A 12633-nucleotide genomic window follows, 5' to 3' on the forward strand; every position below is an offset into this window, starting at 1 on the left:
GTGCACTGAGCACCAGGGGGCAGCTCCTGCATTGAGCGCCTGTTCCCTGGTGGTCAGTGCACGTCATAGCTACCAGCCGATTGTCCGGTCCTAACGGTCACTTAGGCTTTTATGTATATAGATTGTTACTTTGGTTTTGTCTTCTCTTCAATTATAAGTTCTTGGAGTCAAGGGAGGGATTTTATACTTCTTTGTGTCTTCTAGTGTCTGCTTGATAAATATTCATTGATTGATTAGAGTACTATAATTAGTAGTTAACCATTAGTACAACCTGAAGCTTATTAATGTTCTTTAATGGTGAAGAGAACCACATATAAAACATTTATAACAGTGCCTGGCCCATAGTTAAATGCTAGATAAATGTAGAACTAGTACTTCCACAATCACTATCACCACCAAACTGCAATAATCTGTTCTGTGCCAGGCACCATGTTAAGCATTGTATACATACACTAGTGGCCCTGTGCATGAAATTCATGCACATTAAAAGGGATTAATTAGAGGAAATATTTTAATATTGCTATTTGCCCTTTCTCTAGAATAGAAGTGTCAATGAAAGAAAATAAGTAAAATGCATATGAAAATCTTCCTCCTGTCAGAGTCTGGGGCACACCACAGGACCCAGAGTCAAGTCCCCGCCCACCCACTTGTGCCTCAAAATCGCATGAGACCCAGACCCAGCTGGCCCCCCCGCCATTGGGCTAGATCCAGACCCGGCCGGTCCCACCCTTGTCAAGCTCCGCTGGGGCAGGGGGAGCAGCCTGAGGTCCCCTGGCCCAGCACAGGGCGGGGGATGTACCTTGAGGTCCCCCGTCAAGTCTGCCGGGCTGAGGGCGTGGCCTGAAGTCCCCCGGCCTGGCACTAGGGTGGGGGGCACGGCCTGAGGTCCCCCGTCAAGCCCCATGGGGGCGGGGAGGGGGAGCAGCCTCAGGTCCCTGCTGATTGCTCGTTAAGGCTCATTATGGGAACTCGGCCTCCACTATGCCAGGGTGGGGGGCGTGGCCTGAGGCCCCGCCCCGTCAAGCCCCATGGGGGCAGGGAAGGGGCGCAGCCTCAGGTCCCTGCTGATTGCTCGTTAAGGCTCATTATGGGAACTCGGCCTCCACTATGGGTGCAGCCATCTTGTGTTATGGAAACCCCTCCCCCACTCCACTATGGGCACTACCATCTTTGTGGCAGAATGACAGTTAATTTGCATATTCCCTCTTTATTATATAGGATTATTTTATTTTTCTTCACAGCTTTACAAACTAGGAATCATTATACTAATTTAACAGTTTAGGAAACAGACCAAGAGATTTGACTGCTTGCCAAGATCCCCAAACTAAAATTTGCCAGTAGTGGTTAAAACCCACACCTCTGCCTCTTACTGTCCATGTTCTTGCTGCTCTGTGCCACTGCTTATTGGGTTATGAGGGCTTTGGTAACAGCCCAGTAAACAGGGTAGAAAGACAAGAATGGGTACGTACTTTCCTCTCTGCTTAAGAACTTTTTCTTATAAATACCATGTATTGAGTGGTGAATAGACCTTGTGAGAAGTAGATGTATGCTGCCCTTTGCTGCGGACTCTTAGTTGCTGGAGGCTTGGCTGTTAGTGACAGGTGCGTGTGTGACACTTTTTCAGGAATGAATTCTTGTTACAGATAGCAGAATGGAATTATATGTCTGTCTGCTCCATGATTCCACTCCTAGTGTTCACATGTAATTGTGATTGCTAGGCCTCTCTCCTCACTTAGTGTATTAAAGAGTCACATCCAGGACTGCTGCTTCTGCCTGCTCCATGACCACACAGTGTGTTTGTATATTGCCCTGAGCTGTCAGCAAAACATTTTGCTGAATATCCTTTTTTGTTGTTGCTCTGCAACCTTTTTTCCCTGGCCTTTCTCAGTTGTGTAAAGTAAGTTTCTTTTTTGGCCTTTCCATCCCAAAGAGGGAGCAGTTACTGCAGAGAAGCTTGAAGTATGAAGTGAGGCATCATAGAGATTAAAATGAATGGTTAGACAGCTGGCAGGATGAAATGAGACTTTCTTGGTGCCTGGTGTGTGATTCGGCTCTGATTATCTCCTTTCTCCCTCATTTTCAAACCTGCCTCTGTATCTAATCCACCAGTGGGTACTCCAGTACCTTGTCTATAGGGAGCTTAACCTAGTGCAGTACTCACTGCTCCTTGCAGGAACCAGGAAAGAAAGGTTACAGCCTAGCCCCATCCTCTCCATCTCTGAGTAAGGCAGTAAAGTGGGATTAGACAATCTTCCATAAAAAACAACTGTGTGTTTCCCATATGGTTGCACATGCCCAGGTTTGGCTTCCTCCCAGGTACTCAAGCCCAGGTACTTGGAGAAGAATGCATTTTGTATCTTCTTATCTCAGATTTCTGAGCACCACCAACTGGAATTCACTCTCTTCTGTCATTGGATATAAATAAGAAAGGAAGCTCTTAAAAATGAAGACTATTGGTATCTGTTATCACAATATTGCAAGTTATTGACATATTTCTAGTAATCCTGTGCACTGATTTGTTGAGGTTTGATACTTTTTTATGTTGGTATTTATTTTTCAAAGCAACTTAGTTGTTATTCATGTTAAATTCCTTTGTGATTATAATGCTCAATTGATGATTATAGCTCAAAGAAATCTGGTACTTGAGTATCCACAAATGTTAGGTAAAATTTCTCCATTTCTGAATGAAATCATTTATAATTTATATTTATCTAATCAGAGTAAAGGTAAGCCCATTTAGATGGATAGTATGGAATATTTCAGACCATTCCATTTTGATGAATTGGCTATTGCTAGAAATTGGCATTAAACTGCGACAATAAAATGAACTTTGTGTCTGTGACTGAAAGTCATCAATGATAACATTGTAGACCCTGTATAATTTAAGTGGATACATAGCAGGGAACTTGAGCCAAGATAGAGATACAAGAAATATTTTATGTGAATAAATCTTTTCTTTGGAGTTCAGAACAGTTTGCAAACAAAAATCCCAGTTTCATATAGCATCTTTTAAGAGTTTTTTTTAGTGCAGCTCACAGCTGAACTAGAGGATGAATTGAGACTCCCCTCCCCACCCCATCCCCCCAATTGCCAGTCATCATTAGACTAAGGACTGGAATCCAGGTTTCTGACTCACAGTTTAAATGTATTTTCCTTTGGACAACCAGATGGATCCTACTCAGAGGAAAGCCTAATTTTGGCCATTTAAGAGGCAGTTTTCTATGGAATAGGTGAAGCTAGAAGAAACCAATTGTGAATGGAAAATGATCCCCCCCAAATTTTAGTTTTAAGAGCAAAGCTGTGATTAGAGCTTGAAGCATAATAAAAGTAAGAACAAAAGGTGGTATTTCCCACAAAAAAGATAATAGGAAATTACAGAATTACCAGGTGTGAATGGTCTTTGATAAATACACAGTGTGCTCAAGAAGTGAGATATTGGCCCTGGCCTGTTTGCTCAATGGTTAGAACATCCACCTACAGACCGAAGGGGGAGGCAGCCAGTTGATGTATCTTTCTCATGTTGATGTTTCTCTCTCTCTCCCTCTCTCTCTCCCTCCTCCCTCTCTGTCCCCCTACCCCTCCTCCACCATCCCTCCCTTCCACTCTCTCTAGAAATCGATGGAAAAACATCCTCAGGTGAGAATTTAAAAAAAAAAAAAAGTGAAATACTAGAATATAGAAGTCCTATTTCCTGGGCTGCTTTCCCCCAACCAAATCAGGATAAGAAGAAGCCTTACATTTATTGAATGTAGGTCCATAGCTGGTATTCCTTTATGAAATTAGAAATTTCTCCTTGTTTCACATCACAAGTAAGCTCTTTTTTCTTGTTTCTCCCAATCAGATACTTTCTCTGTCCACCTTGGGAGTTCCATTTCTGTCTTACTCTTTTCCACATTACTCTAGTGACCTAAACTAATTTGTCAGTAACACCTTGTGTTTGGAGAGAGTCTGGTTATATTTGTAGGTTCAGCTCCACACTGAATTTCAACAGGATGTGGGTGGGTGTGTGAGTCTATAATGAGGCATTCCTGCTTGTGGTTGTTGCATGGTAGTGAGGATGGCTATATTCAACAGTAAATTCATACTTCTTTAAACATTTTAGTAGATAAACTTAGATTACAGTAAGCCTGTGTGCTGGCTCTCATTTTTAAGTTAAATGATTATTTGACTTTTCAATTGAAATTCTTTATGCATATTCTTTAACATAAAGAATCTTATCTCTTGAAAGAGAAAACTGGTCTACAAAGTAAAGCTCTTCTCATATGCCCCCATCCAAAATGCTGTTAACTATAGAACAGTGGGAAATGCTGAAGTGAAAGCAGAAGTCCTAATTGCCACATACAACATCCCCACATGTTGTCGTCCCCTGCTATTGCTGATCAGCTTTTTGGAGGTATGTTTCAAAAAGGAACTGCCTTGAAAGGCATTTCTGTTGTTATGGTTATTGGTATAGCTCAGATATACTTGCTTTTGGATGCGACTATACAAATATAATGTTATCTAAATGAAGTGTTTATTTATTTATAATAAACAGTTAGTAATAAACATTATTGCTGGGACGAGCAGTCATCTGTCTTCTGTCCTGTTAACAACAGAAATTCAGAATATGGGTTACAAATGCCTCCTCCCTCTCACATGCAGCCTTCCTTTATTACCTTCTTCCACCCTACCAATTCCTACTTCTCACCTCCTTCCACTCCTGCCCCAGTCCGCAGAATTTTAGTAGTTTATGTGAAATAAAAAAGGTTGAAAATCGCTGGTCTAGACCAATCAGTATACTGCCAGGCCATGGCTAAGAAGGAATGCCTGAAGTCTTTTCTTTGTTCTTCTCATTCTCGAGTCCCTTAGGCTGAAAATAGTCAGGCGTACAGATGGGGTTTGCTGTTGAGCCTGGCTGGATGTCTAGAACTGGTCCAAAGCTTTTTTTTTTTTTTTTTTTTTTTTTTTTTTTACTTTTATGGGGAGCCAACTCCCAAATCAATCTGGGAGACTCCCAGGGTGTAAATAATTGAACCTCGGGACTCTGTGTGAACCATCCTTTGGGCCATTCTGGATCCTGCAGGTTCTGGTAACTAGATGAATCTAGACTGGAGAAGGGCTTGATTCATGGCCATGATTCACCTAACTTGCCTCTGACTTTGCTTCAGAATGCAAGTGCATATTAGCTACATGAGGAGGTTATGGCAGGTTAGGCAGAAGCAAACTCAGAGCTTCTGAAAGGTCATCTAGCTTAGTCCCTTTATTTTGCAGATGAGGAAACGGTAGCACAGAGCAAGAATTATCTTTAATTTAGAAGGCATTGTAAAGTCATTCATTCTGACCTGTCAACATCAACATCTAGGAATGTCTCCCCTAAAATGCCTGACAGCTGGTCACCCAGAGGATGGTCTGGGGAACTCATAATTTTAAAGAGAGAATAGCTCTAATTGAAAGAGCTAACTGAATTGAAATCTTTCTCTGTGACTTTTATCTTCTCAGTGGTTCTAATTTAGTTCCTTTCCCATGTAACAACCCCCAAGGTAAGACCACTTCAAACCCCCAAATTAGCAAATATCACTATAGCATATACTTTACTTTTCTTTTTAATATATTTTATTGATTTTTTACAGAGAGGAAGGGAGAGGGATAGAGAGTTAGAAACATCGATGAGAGAGAAACATCGATCAGCTGCCTCCTGCACACCTCCTACTGGGGATGTGCCCACAACCAAGGTACATGCCCTTGACCGGAATCGAACCTGGGACCTTTCAGTCCGCAGGCCGATGCTCTATCCACTGAGCCAAACCAGTTAGGGCAGCATATACTTTTCTTAATCAAAGTACAGCTGAAAAAGAACTTTATTGAATCTATAAAAACATGGCATTCTATACTCTTTCATATATTTAAAACTTCTTTTCTGAGCTAAGAATCACTACTTTCTTAGTTTTCTTCACTTTCTCTTCATTTCTGTAACTGGCACTAGCATTTAGCTCTTTCCATGAAACTTTTAAAAAACAAACCTACATTTTATCACTTTGTGAGTCTAATTGTACAAAACTACCAGGAGTTTTGGTAGCAGAACTCACCCCTGTAACCTGTCTGTGATTTCTATTGTCTCCTTCTTAGCCTGTGAAGAGTTTCCCAACTGGTCTTCTTACCCTCCAGCCTTCTCGTGCCCAAATATAAATTCTTTGCTTCTGTTAGAATGATTTGTCTAAAATGCAAACTTGATCGTGGTAACTTCCTTAATTCAGTGGTTCCTCAGCACTCAGTGCTTCAAAAATTTTCCACTAAGTGACACCTGATGATAGAGGAGCCTTTCTCAGCTGGATTTCCTCAGAGAGAATTAATCCCTGATACCATTAGACATCCATTGTATGTAAATGTATTACTTTATCCAGTGCATCTGGAATGATGCTAGTTATGTACAGTCTTGAGGAGAATTGAGAAAATAGTCACTCAAATAATTTTTTTTTTGTTCTGTGGTTCAGATGAGGAACCCAGTGTGAAAGAGTGGAGGAGAGAGAGAGTGTTATGTTCTTCAGTAGGTCCAGAAGCATGACTCGGAGCCACCTCCAGAAAAAAACCTACCAAATTTCATTGAAGTCTGGGGTTTCCTCTTTAAATGTATGTCACTATTGCATTCTACTACATAGTAAGTCCAAGGATAAAAATGTTTTAAAATACTTATCAGTGAAAAAAGTTGATTTTCCAGGAAGATTTTTCTAGGGTTCATAGAACTACAAATAACTACATTTTTTACCCCTGTAGTGGACATTTTACGTATGCTATATTACTTACTATCTCTAGGAAAATTACCCAAGATCACACAGCTAGTCAGGTGTCAGAGTCAGTGTTCTAACCCAGTATGTCTCAACTCTACAACTTGAAACTGAGTTGAGAGCCAAGAACCTAAAAGTCTTTGCCCATTTCTAAGTTTATCTTCACCAGAAGGTAGGATTTTTTTTCGTGGTCAAATTATTATTGTGGTTCAGATCATGAATAATTCCATACTTTGTATGCAAAACATAACTAACCTTGATTATCCAAAACAAAAGTAAGCAGTGATGCAGGTAATTCCATATAACAGGGAATCTTGTCTCTTTTTGGTGGCTCTGAAACATATTAAATTACTTTTTAAGTAGCAGATATACTTTTCTAATTGTTTTGTCTTGGTGGTTATTTACATATTATCATTTCTTTTTTTTTTTTTATATGAAACGCTTCATGAATTTGCGTGTCATCCTTGCGCAGGGGCCATGCTGATTTTCTCTGTATTGTTCCACTTTTAGTATATGTGCTGCCAAAGCGCGCACCATGTTGTCATTTTTTGCGTACTCTTTAGCTAGTTATAGGAGCTGGCATTTTTGGCAAGAGGAAGCCATCTTGGTATTGAAAATTTGGTTTTAGGTAAATCCAACCCAGGTGACAGAATTGACTCCATTTGTGTCTGCTTACCCAAAGCACTTGGGAAAACATAAATGCTAAAGTACTAAGGCCTTAGAAGTTGCCCCTCACCCCCTGCCTCCCCAATCTGGCATTTACCTAGCCATCTGGAATCCAGTTTCTGTTAGGTGTTCAGAGAGAACTTCTGGAATGCCCTGTCAATGGCCACATTCAACACAGAATTTCAAGGAGATCTGGCTCTTTTAGCTCCTCTGAGAAGCTGGAACAAGACTGAAATTATTGCTAATGGAGGGAACCACAGTGGCTGTTTTCAGTCATCTCTGACTACACCTTTGAATTTCTGGTTCTTTCAGAAGCTTGAAATATGGAGGTCTAAGGGCATCCTGAGGATGGTGTACTGAGCCCTGAGAGGTTCTTTTATTTGTAACCTCCTGCCTCCTTTGCTGTTCTAAACTTTCTTTTCACCATGAATTACTAAAGATTGCATCTTAGTACCCAATACCCTTTCCATTAAGTAAAAGAGGAGAAGAATTAGACTAGAAGGAAAGTCCAGAGTTAGGGTTAGAAAACCTACTGAGTCAAAGGGGAACTTTGCAGAGGATCGGAATGAAAATTATTTCCTTAGACAGTAGACAAATATTCAGGAAACACCTCTGCACCCCAAAGATAGGCACAGCTGCCACACAGTGCCTATTAAAGGGAGTTTCAGAGTTATGAGCAAACAGCTGATTCTCTTGGTTCTTGGGCTGTTGCTGTTGGTGACAGGAAACCTTGTTCCCCAAGCTGCTGGCTTCCTGTTTTATTTTTACTCTTAGCAGATCAGAATGTCCATAACAAGGAGCAGTCTGTTCCAAAGGGTTCTACTCCCCCTTTGAGCCTGAAGGGCTTTTACTTTTTTTTTTAACTTTTGGTTGGACAATATGCTGGTTCACTTTTAAGATCTATGATATTTAGTTTGGTTTAAACATTTTGTATTCACACTCAACTTTTTGGTGATGAACTGGTGTTATAAGATTTGATGTAAGTAAACCTCTATTTTACTTTTTTTGTTGTTTAAGAGGAGTTTGCAGTATTGGGGACTTGGGTATGTTGCCTTTATGTTTCGCCTTTTTACTTAAAGTGAATCTGCGGCACTCATTTTCCCTAGCATGAAAATCATTAGACTGTTTTGGATAGCTTTAGTTTTACAAAATAGGGAAATAGTGTGCCATGGCTGTAGTCATATCCATTTTGTTGAGACTAAAACCTGCTTCTATCCTTGTAAAGCTAGGAATGTGGTAATCTAACTCTGAAACAATAGCTCAAAATGAACCTGAAGTGCTGGGGGATTTCCTAGGGAAAGGCGCTCAGCCGACAGGATAAGAAACAGTAACTGGAAGGTTTCCAGATCTGCTCCAGACACTTCCTGCTGTCTCAAGAGCCTTTGGCCCAGGTGTGTTGAACCAGATGGGAGAGAGAAAGGGAACTGTTGGGTAGAAGGAAAAGGACTAGGGAATCTTAAAGCACAGTTTGCTCGACATCATGTTTGACATATTGAACATGTAAATTTTTCCTTAATATTCTTTCTGTCAATTTACAGACTGAACTTTAGCAGTGCTAATAGATACTGGCAGCCAGTATTTAGTTGTACGTTAACAGTCGTTCATCAGGGAAGAACTGGAGAAATTATGTCCTGATGTAGATCCATGGAATCACTATTGGTAACTTAATTTCATTATGGAGATGAGATTATCAGATGACAAAAGCTCTTTTTTGATCCTTATAATTGATCATCTGGAATCTGATCTACCCTGGACACCCCAAGAATAGGATCTGTACCTTCTAGGATCTGCTAAATGGGCTGTTTTCTGACCATAACTCCTTGCCTCTGGAGATTCTTGTTGGTTAGAGCATACTTGTTTTAAGGTTTTTAGTTTTTTTTAAATGCTGTCTGTAGTACCCCCGCCAGCAGTCACCAGTGCAGAATCTCTGCACTTACCAGCAATCCTGTACCAAACCTTAAAAAGGTGGTGGTTGGGGGAGGTATTGAGGGGATTCTTTTTATATATATATATTTTATTGATTTTTTACAGAGAGGAAGGGAGAGGAATAGAGAGTTAGAAACATCGATGAGAGAGAAACATCGATCAGCTGCCTCCTGCACACTCCCCACTGGGGATGTGCCCGCAACCAAGGTACATGCCCTTGACTGGAATCGAACCTGGGACCCTTGAGTCCGCAGGCTGACGCTCTATCCACTGAGCCAAACCGGTTAGGGGAAGGGGGGGGGGGGGTTTTTTAAAAAAAAAAAAAAAAAAGATAGGGAGAGAGAAGATTTTTTAAAGCTGTTTTAGATCAGAGCAAGACAAAAAGACTTACACTGCCCTAGTGTGCCTGGAATTTGTGGTTGAGTAATACTTTCCTGTTATTTCTTTTTTAGGTTGTTTTTCATCATTCAGAACATTGCCTGAAGCAGGTCCACCATGCCGTTAGTAACGAGGAACATCGAGCCAAGGCACCTGTGCCGTCAGACGTTGCCTAGTGTTAGAAGCGAGCTGGAATGCGTGACCAACATCACCCTGGCAAATGTCATCCGACAGCTGGGCAGCCTGAGTGAGTGCCGCAGAGAGCCTGTGCTTTGCCCTCAGGGGTCGTTGGTGCTCTTTATTTAGTTCCCTTCTCCTCCTGTGTAACTATTTCTCCCCCATCTGCCTTCCCTAGGTAATGCAAAAATGTATCCCACCCCCCTCTCCCCCAAGAGAGGCTGCTTTTTGGTACAGACTCTTCCCCTCAACCCTTTCTTCATCTGCCACCACCCTCTAGGCTCCCTCCACCTCCCTCTCCACCTGCTTCTAAAGAAATCTGTAGGAAGGGTGGCAGGAAGGGCTGCAGCAGAAACTGCAGATGGAATGACAGAGCAGAATTCTGTGTGTGTAAAGTGGGAGGTTCACAGAACAGTATCTTGGGTTGGGGAATGTGCCTGTAATTGCACGAACTGTTCAATGTAGCCTGACTTTGTTGAAGCCTCAGATGTGCCAATAGTCACATCTACCCGACATCCCCCACCCCCTTCTTCCCAAAGAGGAGTAAAGCAAACATGCACTCAGAGAGATTCTGGCTGACTTGTCTACCCTGGTACACATTTAATTGTGCTGCAAGCCCCCAGGTCCAAGTTCAGGGTACAAATTACTTCTGCAATCTCCGGGGTATTGGGAGTTTTGCAAGCTGCATGAACACACAGTGACACAAATTGTAGCTGGAGCCATTCTTCTCTAGGAGGAGGATGGGGGGAGGGTGTAGTCCAGTCTGTTTTGGAGCTGAGGGAAAGCCAGCTCAACTGTATCTTTTTTTTTTTTTTTTTTAATTGGCAAGAATGAATGAGATTGCCTTGGGTGGGGTACATACATGTGGTTTGGATTTCATTCTGAATCAAGCTGACTTTGTTTGCTTGAAGCTGAGGTATGGGAAGGGCAGATGCTTAGATAGGCTGTGCGTTTGTGTAGTGCCACTCCAGCTCCCCATAAGAACCTCCATCAACATGGTATTTTAGTGATCTTCCTTAGCAAAGGCATCTTGGTGTGAATTATTTCAGACATTCACTCCTCCTGTCGCATCACTGTCCTTAGTAAAGGCAGTGGAATAGTATCAAGAAAGCCTGCATTCCCCCAGATAGTAATAGACCCTGCCTTTAAAATAGGGGCCTGAGGAGACAGAGCGCAGTGACCAGATGATATATGGGGTCTGAGATTCCTAAGCCTTCACCTAGCTCAGAGGCCATCGCGGTTGATCCAGGACTTAGGGAAACCTGGATGGGCGTCACGAGGAAACGAAACCCTGTCGATGCCTGCCTTACACAAAGGAACGTTGACAGCAGTGCCGCTGACAAGGAAGCACATGAAAGCTGCAGAGTGCCTCACTGCTTCTTAAAAGCATCATTTCTGCCTCTGTCACCCTGAGTAGCCAAATGGGTGGAAGGCAATCACACACTGGTTCCTTCTTCATAGGACAAAGGACATCTAGCTAATGATGCTGCTTATTCTCACTCAGCAGGAGGTAGGCTCGCTCTCAGGTGTTTTTTCAGGGTAGTGTTGATGGATGACATTGCTCACTCTCCCATCTGTGATCAGACCACTCCTATCTTAAGGAAGCTGATCTGAGGGCCAGGATCAGCTTGTGCCTACAGAAACAGGATTTCCTTACATCGTGGAGCTAATGACCCTTTATTCATCCTATAAACATCTATTGAACATACTTTATGTTCAGTGCTGAGGGGATACAGCAATGAGAAATGGTCTCTGGCCTTAGCCGGTTTGGCTCAGTGGATAAAGTGTTGGCCTGCAGACTGAAGGGGCCCGGGTTCAATTCTGGTCAAGGGAACATGCCTGAGTTTAGGTTTGATCCCCAGTAGGGGGCATGCAGGAGGCAGCCAATCAGTGATTCTCTCTCATCATTGATGTTTCTGTCTCTCTCTCCCTCTCCCTTCTTCTCTGAAATCAATAAAAAATATATATATTTTTTTAAAAAGAAAAGAAAAGAAATGGTCTCTGCCTGCCAGGAGCTTATAATATACCAGAGGAGACAGAAAAATAAATCTTAAGGGGAGAATGGGGAGAGGGTGAGAAGGAAACTCATATTTGTTGACTGCCTACTTTATGCCAGGTTTTAATAGGATCTTGACATACATGATCTCATTTAATCTTCTCAATAATCCTGTAAAAATAGATGATATTTCTATTTTTTCAGATGAAGGAATGAAGGCGCAGAAAAGTAGGATAACTTGCTTAGAGAGACAGCAGCCAGTAAGAGGCAAGTCAGTCTCTGCTGTGAGTTGCTAAGATCAAGGCTCCTTGAAGATATCGCTGCTCATCAAGGATTTCTCGTCTCAGTCCCCTGCACTCTGTCTCTGCCAATAGGGCCCTGGTTCAGACCTTTGTTGACTCTCACCTACACTATTGCCCTAGCCTCCTCCTGGCTTCCCTTTCTCTGATCAACCCCTCAATCTATACACCAAAAAATCTTACAAATCTTAAGCCTATACCCCTGCCACAGTTGTCTACCAAACATGCAAATACCACTTTTTACTTTTCTAATTCTGAGTTGTTTGAATTTTTAAAAGTTAAGGCTGTGACCTAACTGGTTTGGCTCAGTGGATGGAGCGTCGGCCTGCGGACTGAAGGGTCCCAGGTTTGATTCCGGTCAAGGGCATGTACCTTGATTGCAGGCACATCCCCAGTGGCGGGTGTACAGGAGGCAGCTGATCGATGTTTC

The 12633-nt window shown here is 42.2% G+C and overlaps 1 protein-coding gene across 3 annotated transcripts in view; it reads left to right on the forward strand.

The window, feature by feature from the left end:
• Positions 1-12633, forward strand: part of WASF2 (WAS protein family, member 2) — a 31847-nt gene that overhangs the window by 674 nt on the left and 18540 nt on the right. The window contains exons 1-2 of one of the 3 annotated variants that reach the window (XM_014546840.1): positions 3608-3636; positions 9806-9978. In XM_014546840.1, coding sequence (XP_014402326.1) covers positions 9849-9978 — 130 coding nt within the window. In that variant the 5' untranslated portion in view covers positions 3608-3636; positions 9806-9848. Of the gene's footprint in view, positions 1-3607; positions 3637-8327; positions 8407-9805; positions 9979-12633 lie in introns of those variants that run through there. The other 2 variants (XM_005875128.2, XM_014546842.1) reach the window with 2 other exon arrangements.

Source organism: Myotis brandtii, unplaced genomic scaffold, assembly GCF_000412655.1.
Source record: "Myotis brandtii unplaced genomic scaffold, ASM41265v1 scaffold456, whole genome shotgun sequence".
NCBI lineage: Eukaryota > Metazoa > Chordata > Mammalia > Chiroptera > Vespertilionidae > Myotis > Myotis brandtii.